The sequence below is a fragment of the Myotis yumanensis genome, unplaced genomic scaffold (assembly GCF_028538775.1).
Source record: "Myotis yumanensis isolate MYYU_CA2020_CCGP unplaced genomic scaffold, mMyoYum1.0.hap1 SCAF_2, whole genome shotgun sequence".
Classification (NCBI taxonomy): domain Eukaryota; kingdom Metazoa; phylum Chordata; class Mammalia; order Chiroptera; family Vespertilionidae; genus Myotis; species Myotis yumanensis.
Window position 1 is genome coordinate 104,412,333 of NW_027223753.1, and position 15,154 is coordinate 104,427,486.

At 38.5% G+C, this 15,154-nt stretch overlaps 1 protein-coding gene across 1 annotated transcript in view; it reads right to left on the reverse strand.

Moving 5' to 3' along the window:
* The window catches only part of SLC9A9 (solute carrier family 9 member A9), a 766,430-nt gene that overhangs the window by 355,234 nt on the left and 396,042 nt on the right, over positions 1 to 15,154 (reverse strand). The window contains 1 exon segment of the mRNA XM_070403739.1: positions 2,386 to 2,474. Within this exon segment, the coding sequence (XP_070259840.1) occupies positions 2,386 to 2,474 (89 nt within the window).

A 15,154-nucleotide genomic window follows, 5' to 3' on the forward strand; every position in this document is an offset into this window, starting at 1 on the left:
GTTCACGTGGTGCCACTGAATTGCAGTTCCAAAACACGTGAGCACTACGAGCATTGCTGCGGACAACTGCCACTCTTGCGATTGGTCAATCGCAAGGCCAAAGCCTGGAATGGCAGTGGCAGTACTGGCTACTGGCAGTACTACCAGCAGATTTTGGAGCACGCTATGAATCAGGAGATTTCCCGTAATTATTACGGGAAAATTACGGCGTAATATAACTCTAAGTTAGATTGTTGTGATATTGTGACAAGTTAAAGTTAACTAACAAATAGTGCGACTATAATTGGTGAGTATTATTTATTTATTTTGTAATAATTATATGCGCTTTACAATTAATAATATCATGTTTATAATGTATTACCTTTCTATTCTGAGTTCAATAAATAGTTTCATAATTTCAAACTTCAATGTTTCTAATTTACACCTTTCTTTACTATATTTTACGAAAAAGGTAGAAACATTAATACATATATCTTTCTGTTTAATTGCTCTTAAAATTTTTAAAAAATTAATTTCCAGGGGGCGCTGAGTAATATTTTTTCTGGAAAGGGGGCGGTAGGCCAAATAAGTTTGGGAACCACTGGTATACATTATGTTGTGACCAACACACTAAGCCTAGTAACCATCTCTCGCCATGCAAAGTTATCACAATGTTATTTACCACATTTTCCTTCACCTTCTCTTCCCCCTCCACCCCCAAACTACCTTGGCAACCATCAGTTCAATCTATGTTTCTATTGTCTGTTTTTGTTTTGTTTATTTGTTTAATTTTTTAAAATTTCAAATATGAGTGAAATCATGTGCTATTTGCCTTTCTCTGTCTGACTTTCTTCACTTAGTATATTAACCTCCAGGTCCATCCATGTTGTTACAAATGGCAAGATTTTATTTTTATTTTTTATTGCTTAGTAATATTTCATTGGACATTCTTTCATAAGCTGGTCTCTGGCTATATCTTTGGTCTCATCTATCACTGGATCCCAGTAGCTTCAGCCTTACCCCATTCTCTGGCCACACAGAACTATTTACAGTGCTTCAAACAACTGCCTTAGGCTCTTGTTCTTCTATAACTTGGGACTCAAATGCCTTTTCTGCTACTTTCCAATGCTCCACGTAATTACCTGATTAACTTCTATTTGTATTTCAAGCTCCAGATTGGGCATCATTTCTGGAAACCTTCTTCTCCCCTTCCCAATCCTAGTAACTAGAGGATGCTCTATTGAATGCTCCCCAAACACTCTATGGAGATATTTCTATCACAGTTCACTACACATCTTAATCTTTATCAACAGACTTGATAATGAACCTCTTACAGGCAGGGTCAGATGCTATCTGTCTTTTTATTCCTAGTACCTAGCACAGTGCTTGGCACAGAGGGGCTGTGCAGCAGTTTGTGGAAGGGATTTGTGCATGCTCATGTGCAAATATCCAAGCAGACATGTTCTTGGCATACGAGAGGTACATTCTTTTGTGTGACAACTGGCAATTCAGTTTATTTAGAAGCAAAAGCACCTAATTAAGGAGCAAACACGGCTTCCTTATTCTTCTTCGTTTCCTTCTCTTTACCCAATCTCACATGCTTTATAATGCTTTTAGATGTAAGTGACTGTAAATTATTAGCATCTGTGGGCCTTTCATCTTCAAGTCTGACAGTCTATGGCCCACATTTCTCAGGAGGGAGAGACTATTATAACTATACTAGAGGTGCACAAAATTCGTGCAGGGGGGGGCCTTAGCCCAGCATGCACCCTCTCACAATCCGGGACCCCTCAGGGGATGCCTGGCTGCTGGTTTAGGCCCGATCCCGCAGGGATTCCCATGGGATCGGGCCTAAACTGGCAGTTGGAAATCCCTTAGTCTGACATCCCTCTTGCAATATGGGACTAGGCTAGCTCCTAACCACTCGCCTGCCCGCCTGCTTGATAGCCCCTAAGCACTCGGCCTGCCTGCCTGATAGCCCCTAACTACTCTGCATGCCTGCCTGATAGCCCCTAACTACTCTGCATGCCTGCCTGTCACCCCTAACACCTCTGCCTGCCTGCCTGATTGCCCCTAACTGCTCTCCTGCCTGTCTTATTGCCCCTAACCACCTCTGCCTCAGCCCCCACTGCCGCAGCTTCATTCGGAAGGACGTCCGGAATGACATCCAGAAGGTCGTTCGGCTGTCCAGTCTAATTAGCATATTACACTTTTATTATTATAGATTTTTGCTTACCAAGAGAACTATTAATGGTTATCCTGGAGGGGAAAAAATAATAAATATCCAAACTTTAATGAAGTCTGGAGCTTCCTTTGCTAATGAAACTCCAAGTGCACCGCCAGCATTGCTGTGTAACCGTTACATTGAGAAAGGACATAAGGCAGGGAGGGAGTTTTTCCTTTTACCTGTTTAGTCCTCATTTTGGAATCCAATGACAGATTATTGTAGGTATAATGTGCCTGTGTGACTCCACAGAAGAGAACAGCAACTATTCCTGAAATTCAAAAACACACCAGTTAAAACCAATTTTCTTTCTCATCTATGTCAAAGGGTAGGCCTATTCCAGCTAGAAGAAGATGAAAGGCAGTAGAGTTAACACAGCTAATAACTACTATGATAATGAAATCGGGTAAACATCGCTGCTTTATTTAAACACTGGCCTGGCAACATCAAAACTAAAGAAAAAAAAACTAAAGACCTAAAGTATTAAGAGGTAGATTCTTTCTGAGGACAAATGATTGCCTGGTCACGAGTTAGGAAAGTTACACTTGGAAAAACATGAAGAGAAGGCTGCATCATCAACTCTGGACTACTCAGCTAGCACAACTGCTTGGCTGCATTCACTAAATGCTGGCATATTAGCCCTGACATTTTCTTTCCATGGGTACTTTGAAGAATCGGAAGCAGTTCCTGTCATGTTATAATTTAGTATAAAAACTATGAGACACACACACATACAAAAAAAAAAAAAACCAAAACCATGAGTCACTGAGATGAGAAGTCTACCAGGGTTTTGCTGCCCTTGCCAATGACCTTATGTGCCAAGCAAGAAAGAAATTCCTGTATGTCCCTATTATACCAGCTTTAAATGCCATCAAGCCACACATACACAAGAAGCTACCATGGGACAAATGTGTCTCAGGCTCTGATATTTTCTGTGCTGCCTTTGGGCTGGAATGGAGAAGTGGTGGGGGCTGCACTCTACTTTGGATTAAATGTTCTGTTAATTATGAGAAATTGAGCACAGAGGAAGGCTTTAGGAAAAACACAAATATTAAGTATTTTTCACCTCAGGTCAGGGGGTTGAATGGAATTTTAAGCAGCAGAATCTTTTCAATTAAAAACACTCAAAAATTAAGTGTTGATGATTCTTAAGAGTATAGAAATATGTGAGCTGAACATTGACATTTCAAATGAACCTACAATAAAGAATTTTAAAGAACCAAGCATATTTTTTATATGTACACTTTATGCTTCTATTTATATGTTGGTTATTTGGGGGGGTTGGTTTTGGATAAAAAAAATTGCTAAGACATATTTACCTAATACAAGTGTCTAGATATTTTATTACTTATTTCTTTTAATATTGTTTCAAAATTTTAGGTAAAAATGAAAGCAACTAGAAAGTTTTGCCAAAAAATATATATGCAGTATTCATTTCTATACATTTTTGGTAATATCTCAGTTTCTTAGCTTCTCTTCAGAAATTCTAAGGGAAAAAATACTTATAAAATGTTATATTTATTGTTTACAGAATTTCTATTAAAAAAAAAAAAAGAACAACAACAACAACCAACACCAGGAACACATGTCTGAGCCTGCGTGCACCAGCACTGTGGATATGTGAGGGTCTAGACAACACTTACATCCTCTGTATCTCAAATTCTTGGATGCACAGACGAGGGGAGGGGCACCAAGTATCCTTTGGGCCAGTTAGCAAACTAGTGTCTGAGCTTCTAAGCCACCATCTGGTCTGTGACCCTGGGCTGGGACTGGGCAGGCACACCTTCCTCCACCTGAGCATTTGGGTGGAGGGTGAGGAGCCCCAGAGGAGCAACAGGTGGGGACAGATGCCTGCTTCTTCCTGTTAGCCTGCTGTTCTTTCAGGCAGCCCAGTCATGGCTCTTCTTCAAGGCTTTGGTAGCTGGTTCAGCCTCTAATTTTAAAACTTTAGGGCAATACAATCCATAACAGCCATTTGTAAGTCTCTACCCCATCCCCACCAGGGGAACAAAAGACCAGAAAAAAAAACACACCTTGCTGGACACCAGAAGTCAGATCATTTAAGGAATTGAAACTGTCCTGAAGACACCTGATTGTACACCTGCATTCCATTCACATTCCAAGCCCACCTCAGCCTCCAGACTCACTGATGACAAGTTTCCCACTAGTGAGTGCATATAGAGATGAAACTCCAGCTCCTGGGTGCTGCCATCATTGACCCAATGACCCCTTGGCTCGGTGCTGTGCAGCCCTTCCCTTTTGATATCCCTTCTCCTAATCCCTTTCCTTAGATAAATTCAATTATTCTTTATCCACCACCTGAGATGGCTATTTAGCCTACCTACCCACACCACCCACCATGTTCGCCTTTCATTTTGATGGCCTGAATTTCTGTTTGTGTTTTTTTTTTCCTGCATTTCCAGATCAGCCTCCTGGGACCTACTCTGAGAGTAAGTTGGGCCTAGAACTATCCAAGAGGCACGGCCAGACTCCGACACGTGTCTTCCAATTCCCAATGGCATGGTCATTCTGAAAAGGGAGTGCTACCCCACAAGGAATGTCTGCCCTGAAGTGTGAGACATTCCCATCCTTTGAAATATTTGGGTTGAAAGATCATCACCAGACCTGTTGTAGAAAAAAATTCTTCTCATAAAGCAGAAGTTTAGATGTACTCCAACTTCGCGGGTCTATTATTTTCCTATACATTATTATATTAACTTACTAGGATTAACATCTCAGTTTGTCGATTTTTTAGTTCAGGACAAGGAAATAATATTGGTTCCAAATGAAACCATTAGACATTTTGAAAAGAGGCAGGCCAACATTCTCAAAAAGTAAAGATAAAATAAACATACTTTCAAATATTTTTTTTCAATTTTAGGCAACCTTTCTAAATTAATATTAAAAAATATTATTACCACACCTTTTATTCATAAAAACTTATTTTTTTCAAGGAAGTTATGAGGTTTAAAGATAAACTCAGGAAGACTCCAGTGTATAGAAAAAGATGTTTCTAAACCCCTAGACACAAACTTTCAGGTGAAATAATAAAGAATTCTGATGTCTGTGTCCAAGTGACGGAAGCGGCTTTCCTCAGAGAAACCCTCTTCTTTCCTTTTTCCCTCCTGCTGTTCTTCACCTGTCTGTGTTGCTTGTCCTTGTCACTCTCAGGCTATGCTTCATTTTAAGTGAACCCTACTGTTTTCCCCATACATTAGAAGCCACTTCACCTTGCCTGGAAGCTCAACTGCAGCCCCAGAATCTGCATTAGGTAAGAGATAGATCAGAACTATACTTAATGCCTCTGCAATGTTAATGTATCGCCAAAGTCCTGGAATCTTGTTAAAATGCAGATTCTGCTTCAGGAGGTTTGGAATAGGGCCCGACTTGTGTATTTTATACTATGGATGTCCATGCTCCTTGCTAGCCTTGGCATCACACTCTGAGAAGCAAACCTCTGACCAACACTCTGGTATTATCAACTCACCTTTACTATGGCTTGGCCTTGACCTTGTATGATCTTAAAAAGAGACTTTTATTTTATTATTACTCTGTTAGATCTTGGGATAATTAGAAGATAGTCCTAGAGGATCAAGACATTTTTATTACTTTTTTTCTAATGAATGTCTTTGGTAACTATAAAAAAATGTTTTAAACTATAATTTTGTGTTCTATTCTCTATATTTCATTTCTATGATTTTCCAACGTCGATATGATTCTATGAAGTAATTTTAGTTTAATGGAACAGTTATCTATTAAGGACATTTGAAGAGTTTAAAATTTTGATTTTCATTTTAAAATTCTTTCTTTCTTTCTTTCTTTCTTTCTTTCTTTCTTTCTTTTTATTATTTTTTTAATCCTCACCCAAGAATATTTTTTCATTGATTTTTAGAGAGAGTGTAAGAGAGAGGGAAAGACAAACAGAAATATTGATGTGAGAGAAACATCAATTGGTTGCCTCCTGCACAGGCCCAGACCAGGGCCCGGGTTGGGGAGGAGCTTGCAACCAAGGTACATGCCCTTGACTAGAATCGAACCTGGGATCCTTGAGTCTGCAGGCTGACGCTCAATCCATTAAGCCAAACCGGTTAGAGCAAAATTATTTATTTTTTAATCCCAACAATACGAGAATGTGAAAGAAATTACTTCCACAGAATAAAATGGATGCTATATTTTACTACCAAATAGTTCAATGAATTCTTCCCCCCTCTAAAAATGAAAACAAACAAATCATAGCCATTGATCATAATGTTCTAAAATTAGAAATGAGTAAAATAGTATAGCTATGTAAACATATCCAGTAGGGAATTCTAGTCACATTCTTCTAAATAAAATTAAAATTGAAGATGAAATCAAATTTGAAAGTTTAGCTTATATAGAAATAAATAACAATAAGTATATAGTAGATTCCTTATCAAAACCAATGGGATAAAGCAAAGGAGTGTTCAGAGGAAAGTTTATAATCTTCATGTATTTTATCAGAAAAAAAGGAAATAAATGGACTATTTATCACAATAATCTAGAAAAGATATATAAAAATGGACCTAAAGACAGTAGAATTAAAAAATAAAGAAAAAATAAGTAGCCAAAGAGAAATTAAGATTGGTCAGTAGCATTATGTAAAATAAGAGCATGGTCCATGTCTCTAGGCCATGAAAAGAAGGAATAACTTAGAGAAGGTCACTCCAGGGATAAACACAATATTTCCTATTTAACAAGTTGCTGGAGGAAGCAATACAAAGCATCTATTACATCCTGTGCCCTTAAACATTATTTGTTGCCTTTTCTTCCACATTCATTCCTGCATTAAGGAAAATCTGGTGAAAATGTGCTCTGTACTCCTGGTAATTCAAATTTAGATCATTCTTAGTAATACTACAATTATCAGATTTTTGCAAGTTAGCTTGGGTATCTGCTATTTATCCATTCAAATGTTATTTATCTATTGAGGTCATTCAATGAGCAAAGCACAAGTTTTGGCTATGGAGACACAAGGATGAATAAACCCAGTCCTCTACCTCAGGCAGTTCTGTGTCACCTAACAGAGACAATGTGTACACAAAGACATCTACTGGCAGGTGGAAGGTAGTAAGTGACAAGACAGCAGGAATTCTGAGAGGGAGTGATTTCTTTTGGGCTGGGGAAAATGAGAGAGAGATGGGGAAAGTTTTCCTGAAGGATCAGAGGCATTTGGGTCTTGAAAGATGAGAAGATTCGGGTCTAGAGTAGGGAATTCAATGTGAATGAAGGAAAAAGAAAGTGGATTCTAAAGCTGGTTATTTCTGAAAGTAATAGAATGTTTCTAAAGAGAAATGTTGAAAGGAAGTTATGTAAATAACACAGGTCAGTAAGCCAGGACAAGTGAAATAGGGAAACTGAGATGGTTAAATAGAATTTGGCTTAATATGTTTTGTTTCTTCTCAAGGCTATAAAACTCCAGATGGTCCTACAGATGGAACCAAAAATTCAAGCAACCTTCTTCTGTGGACCCCTAGATCACCCACCTCTGATGGAACCCTGACTGCTGCTTCCAGTCAACGTCCCCATTCAGCAGGAAGCAGCTAGAGTGGCTGTCACCCCTGTTCCCAACAGCAGTTGGGGTTTCCTAATAGGAGAGGGGAATAAAAGGGGTTAGAGCAAAATTAGGTAGATAAGGTAAGGGGTGAAAGAAGGAGGCATCGTGGATCTAGCTGAAACAAACAAAAAATGTGTTTTGCAGAAAACAGGATGGCAGAAAAACAGGGTGTTTTGAAACAAGGATGTTTTTCATGCAAGTGTAAAACAAAATATTGCAAAAAGGCCATGAACCAATCAGAGAGCAGCACAGATAGACAAAGAGCAAGGCTTTAGCAGATATAAGGGGAAGAGCAGAATGCTTCCTGGGCAAGGCATTTGAATCTCTCTTCTGAGCAGGGAGCTAGCATTTGTTTGCAATAAACTCCTGCCTTATTTGAACACCTCTGGTTTGTGGCTTTATTCTTGGATTCCATGAGACAAAACCCCAGGAAAAATTCCTGCTCACCAGTTCCGGTATCACAATGTATAGCTGTAAATTAAATAAGGAAAATGTACTACATTGCGTATCAGGAGACCTGAGGTCTATTGGTCACGGTTCAGACCCTTAACTAGTTGGATAACACATGTAATTTAAATTCTTTGCCTGGTCTATTGTTTTCTTCTCAATGAATGAAAGAAGATGGTGTGCATTAGTATGCTTCAAATCTAGGCATACAACAAAAACCCACCAAAGTGTGGAAGAAAGTATAAGAATGTCATAATCTTTTATTAATATTTTTGGGTACTCTAAAGTATACAAGTACCCTTGTACCCTTGTGGGCCAAAAATATCTATGCTTGTATGCAGAGAATAAAGCTATTTTATTTTAATTTTTGCCAATAAGGGTCAAGAAACTCTGGCAAACACTGCTGTAGATAACCTCTAAATATCTTCCCATCTTAATTGTCTGTGATCTGAATAGTTCAGTTTTTACATTTGTTTCAAGTTCTGCATATATGGATTTGAAGAATTAAACATGGCCCCACAGCTTCACTTCTGGTCAACTAGATGCTTGGTGTCTACCTCTTGACCTAGATCTCCTCTAGGGCTGGGTCTATGACCTCCCCTTTTGTATTGCCCTCAACCCCATTACAGAGTCCAGCAGACATCAGATGCTCAGATGCAAGTTTGTCAAAGGAATAAATCTCTATTTCAAAAAATATTTATCTGCTTTGAAAATAGAATTCAGGAGAAATTAATTTTAGATCTTCACACACAGTCAGATATTTATCTGAATTTATTAGTGGCAGAGTCTATTTTCTCCTAAAATTTACATTTTCTTATTCAATATTACTATCACCTACAGTCTCTGTTATTGATAATATAATTCAGTAGTTCTTTTCTCATTAAAAGTTGATAAAGCCTTCAGATACAGAAGCTGAAAAATAAACGCCTATCCACATGGATCATGATTTGTTATATATATATGCCTGGTGCACAAAAATGTGTGCACTGTGGGGGGGGTCCCTCAACCTGGACTGCCCCCTCTCATAGTCTGGAAGCCCTCAGGGGATGTGTCAGTTTCTTTATCATGACAATGAAATAGGCTCCCATCACTGCAGGAGATCGTTCTGGATTGGGATGAAATTCCATGAGTGCTGAGTGCTCCTCTCTTTCAGATAACTTGGTTAATTCCTTAAAGACTAGGCCAGACCATCACTTGTTTTTGCCAGCTTTTTAAAAATTTTCAGCCCTTACTGGGTGGCTCAGTTGGTTGGAGTGGCATCCTATATACCAAAGGGTTGGGCATGTATGGGAGCATGTTCCTCTCACACCTCTCTCTCTCTCTCTCTCTCTCTCTCGCTCTCTCTCTCTCGCTCTCAAAAACTTTGAAAATAAAAAAATCAATAAACATATCCTCTGGTGAGGATAGAAAATGATTTTTTTTTCAGTCTTCTACTCTCTCGAATTAGACTCCAATGCCCAACAGCAGCAGTAATCAGGACTTTTCTTTCTGATTTTTCATGTTTCTTTTTTTAGACAGAAATCATTTTATGCTGAGTAAAGACAGTAGTGGGCTATACTGTTTACTTTTTGTATGAGAAAATGAGGTATGCCAATGGCCTTCTTCCCCCTTCTCTGCCTCCACTGGACATACAATATTCTCCAGGATCCTAAAAATGGATGCTGCCCTTTACAGCAGTGCCTAGAAGCAAAGAAATCATTAGATGTGGGCCAGTGTGCCATTAGAAATCACTCTTTGGGTGTTTAATGACAGTCCCTGAAAGTTTGCTTCTGGCACAAATCTGACTCACAAAGTCTCAGCTGGGAAACATTACAGAAATGAATTTTCAAATAACCTGTCTAGCTGTGCGTTTTGGTATCTTTATAAACTGAAGAGCAGCTTCTACAATAGGATTCAATTCCATTATAGGTTATGCTATAAATAATACTACTGAATTATTTTCAATATTCAATTTAAAATAATGGCTCAGTAACCTAATGACTTTTAGAGAATAGGCCTCTGTACAAGAAAAATTCCATTGGATCAGAGATTAGATATGCATGTGTACCAGGCACCTCAGAGAGAGACTGCCTTTCGGTCACACATTTACTCACAAGTCACATTCCTTCACTCACGGTGTCCCTCCATTACAAAAGAATAAAATCCTTTTACCTTAGTGGTAAAGAAAACTGAGATACCCATTAATAGGAGGACTTATTTCAATCCCTCAGCAAATCAGCATAAAAGCTATAAACTAGAGACATACACTTCAGTAGCTGACTTTTCAGTAGGGCAGACATGTCCACACACACTCCTCTCTGTGTGTTCCAGGCTGGCAGGGACTCCCAAAGTCCATTCCCAGCTACACACTCTCATCCTCTGACTCACTTGTACTTGACATTCTGCCCAGTCTCCCCAAAGAAGAGTTTCTCAAGCTGTCCTTATATATTCCCAGCAGCAGAGAATCAGACTTCTGGGTAATAGAAGCACCAACTTTCATTTGCATTTCTAAAAGCAACTTGTTTCCATAAAACTAAGTTCTATGTGTCTATTGAACATTTGCAGGTACAATTTCCAAAGGATGGAGATGAATTCAGCTACAAATGTGGCCTTTCAAGTAAAAGATGATCGAAATAAATCAAATGATCATCATCAAATTAGTAACAATGGAAAGTGAAAGCAGAGATGTGTAATGAGCAAGCCCCCTCAAACTGAAGTGTTCATAATTAATCTTATAAGAAGCTGAATCGAAATGGATAATGAACACTGCAAACTGTCATTAAAAGCCTGACTTTTTTTCTATCAGTATGCACCTGGCATAAGATGGTCCCAAGTGTCCTAGCCTAAAGGCTGTGTCTCTGAGCCTCTCTTCCCTTCTGTCACCAAGTTATGCAATTTCTTTTGTTGAAATACCTTGTGATTCTTCCTTCCCTTGTACCATTAGGGTTTCCTTGTTTGCAAGCAATAAAAACTAATTTTGGCTACCATAATCAGAAAGGAATTTATTGGAGGGAAGCATAATACCTCTCAGAAAAGAGGCAGGAAGGAAACTCCAAGGACTGTGGCATGAAGAGATAGGGGGTCTCAGCAGGGTTTTGCTGTTGAAAAGAAGAGATACCAACAGTTACACCTCCTCTGTATCCCTCCTAAAGGTTCATACCCCAGGGAAGATGTATCTGCCTGACCTAGCTTTGAGTGTTCTTGTCCAGGGGCTAGGGGCGGGGGGGTATACATACCTTGATTAAAAGATGATATCTGATGGAGGAGAAGGAAGTAGTTCCCTAAGTAACATCAGATGCTATTCCTAGTGAAAGTGAGAATGGGTGCTGGGCAGCCAAACCAACATATGTACACCATATTCTTCTAGACTAGGCTCTTATTTCCTCAGGTCTACATGTTTGTATTTTAACATAATAGTTAGAGAAGTAAAATTTCAGATTAATGCCATTTATTATATATTCTTTAAAGTATATTTTAATTGATATCAGAGAGGAAGGGAGAGGGAGAGAGAGATAGAAACATCAATGATGAGAGAGAATCATTGATTGGCTGCCTCCTGCAAGCCTGCTACTGGGGATCAAGGCTGCAACCCGGGCATGTGCCCTTGAGCAGAATCAAACCCAGAACCCTTGAGTCCACAGGCCAACGCTCTATCCTCTGAGCCAAACTGGCTAGGCTATTATATATCCTTTAGTTAGCATATAAATTGCACTGAAATATCCTGATCAGTGGATATGTAGAATCTGAAAGAATATTATGAGGCATGGGGCATGCATAAAGAAATCCATTGTTCCGATGTTGGCATTTTTCCTTTTGTTAAGCAAAAATCATTCATTCCAGTGCACAATAGATATTGAGTGCCTAGAATGCATCAGCCAGCATGCTGGTGCTGATATAGCCCTTATGGCCTGGATAGTCTATATAACTTCTGCTTATGAATCTTAATTCTTCAAATCAGCTCTAGTTCCATATTTCAGAATTATAAAGAGTAACTCAAATATCATAGTGAAATCTAGAGGCACATAAACAAACAATAGCCAGTTAGAAACCATAATGGAAGATGTTTCCATTCATCATAGTACCTCAAGTATAAAATAGCTTAAAAAGTACTTAACAAGAAATTTGCAATGTGAAGACAGTATATAAAAATGTAGTAGTGGCATAAAATATAACTTGAATAGTGGGAGAGATATAATATACTCCTGTGTGGGAAGACTCAACACTGTAAAAACACCACTTCTCTTCAAATTAATATAAAAATTTAATGCAATCATAATCATAATCTCAGAGTTATTTTTTGCTTGAAACCTAGCAGTTATTTTCAAGTCCAAATGGAATAATAAATATTAGTATTTATAGCAAAGAACCTGGGGAAAGGGAAGGGATTGAAATGAGCTATGAGGTTGAAATAATAAAGACAGGGGAGACCAGAAGCTCAGTGGAACAATAGAAAGCTCAGAACATACATATACATATACTAGAGGCCCCGTGCACGAAATTCGTGCAGGGGAGTAGTCCCTCAGCCCAGCCTGCACCCTCACCAATTTGGGACCCCTTGAGGGACGTCCGACTGCTCCCTCCGCTCATGCCCTCACCTCCCTAGTATCTGTGTCCATTGGTTATGCTTATATACATGCATACAAATCCTTTGGTTAATCTCTCCCCCTTACCCCCACCCTCCCCTACCTTCCTTCTGAGGTTTGACAGTCTGATCGATGATTCTCTATCTCTGTATCTGTTTTTGTTCATCAGTTTATGTTGTTCATTATATTCCACAAATGAGTGAGATCATGTGATATTTATCTTTCTCCAACTGACTTATTTCACTTAGCATAATTCTCTCCAGGTCTATCCATGCTGTTGCAAATGGTAGGAGTTCCTTCCTTTTTACAGCAGCATAGTATTCCATTGTGTAGATGTACCACTGTTTTTTAATCCACTCATCTGCTGATGGGCACTTAGACTGTTCCCAAATCTTAGCTATTGTAAATTGTGCTGCTATGAACATAGGGGTGCATATATCCTTTCTGATTGGTGTTTCTAATTTCTTGGGATATATTCCTAGAAGTGGGATTACTGGGTCAAATGGGAGTTCTATTTTTAATTTTTTTAAAATTTATTTTTTAATTTTTTTAAAAATTTTATTTTATTGCTTAATGTATTACAGAGAGTAGTACATATGTCTCCTTTTTTTCCCCATTGACCTTCCCCTGGTCTCCCCTACCTCCCAGTATCTTGCGTCAATTGGTTATGCTTATATGCATGCATACAAGTCTTTCAGGGTTGATCTCTTACCTCCCCCCACCAATCCTCCCCAGCCTTCCCACTGTAGTTTGACAGTCTGTTCAATGCTGTTCTGCCTCTGTATCTATTTTTGTTCATCAGTTTATAATTATCTTTATTATCCATATTTGAGTGAGATCATGTGGTATTTTTCTTTCATTGACTGGCTTATTTCACTTAGCATAATGCTCTCCAGTTCCATCCATGCTGTTGCAAATGGTAAGAATTTATTCTTTTTTACAGCAGTGTAGTATTCCATTGTGTAGATGTACCACAGTTTTCTAATCCATTCATCTGCTGATGGGCATTTAGGCTGTTTCCAAATCTTAGCTATTGTAAATTGTGCTGCTATGAACATAGGGGTGCATATATCCTTTCTGATTGATGTTTCTAGTTTCTTCGGATATATTCCTAGAAGTGGGATTACTGGGTCAAATGGGAGTTCCATTTTTAGTTTTTTGAGGAAACTCCATACTGTTCTCCACAGTAGCTGCACCAGTCTGCATTTCCACCAGCAGTGCATGAGGGTTCTTTTTTCTCCGCATCCTCGCCAGCACTTGTCATTTGTTGATTTGTTGATGATAGCCATTTTGACAGGTGTGGGATGATACCTCATTGTCATTTTGATTTGCACCTCTCAAATGATTAGTGATTTTGAGCATGTTTTCATATGTCTCTTGGCCTTCCTTCTGTCTTCTTTTGAAAAGTATCTATTTAGGTCCGTTGCCCATTTTTTGATTGGGTTGTTTATCTTCCTTTTGTTAAGTTGTATGAGTTCCCTGTAAAATTTTGGAGATTAAACCCTTATCAATGATAACATTGGCAAATATGTTCTCCCATGCAGTGGGCTTTCTTGTTGTTTTGTTGATGTTTTCTTTTGCTGTGCAGAAGCCTTTTATTTTGATGTAGTCTCATTTGTTTATTTTCTCTTTAGTTTCCATTGCCCTAGGAGCTGTATCGGTGAAGATATTGCTTAGACATATGTCTGAGATTTGCTGCCTGTGGATACCTCTAAGATTTTTATGGTTTCCCGTCTTATGTTTAAGTCCTTTATCCATTTTGAGTTTATTTTTGTGTATGGTGTAAGTTATTCATTTAGTTTCATTTTTTTTGCATGAATCTGTCCAATTTTCCCAACACCATTTATTGAAGAGACTATTTTAATTCCATTGTATGCTCTTGCCTCCTTTGTCAAATATTAATTGAGCATAGTGGCTTAGGTCAATTTCTAGGTCCTCTATTCTATTCCATTCGTCTATATGTCTGTTCTTGTGCCAGTACCAGGCAGTTTTGAGAACAGTGGCTTTGTAATACAGCTTGATATCTCGTATTGAGATCTCTCCTACTTTGTTATTCTTTCTCAGGATTGCTGAGGCTATTGGGGCTCTTTTTTTATTCCAGATGAATTTTTGGAGAGTTCATTCTAGGTCTGTGAAATATGCCATTGGTATTTTAATGGGAAGTGCATTGAATCTATAGATTGCTTTGGGCATTTTAATGATGTTGATTCTACCAATCCATGAACATAGTATGTTCTTCCATCTGTTTATGTCTTCCTCTATCTCTTTTTTCAGTTTCCTGTAGTTTTCTGAATACAGGTCTTTTACCTCCTTAGTTAAGTTTATACCTACGTATTTTAATTTTTTTGGTGCACTTGTAAATGGGAT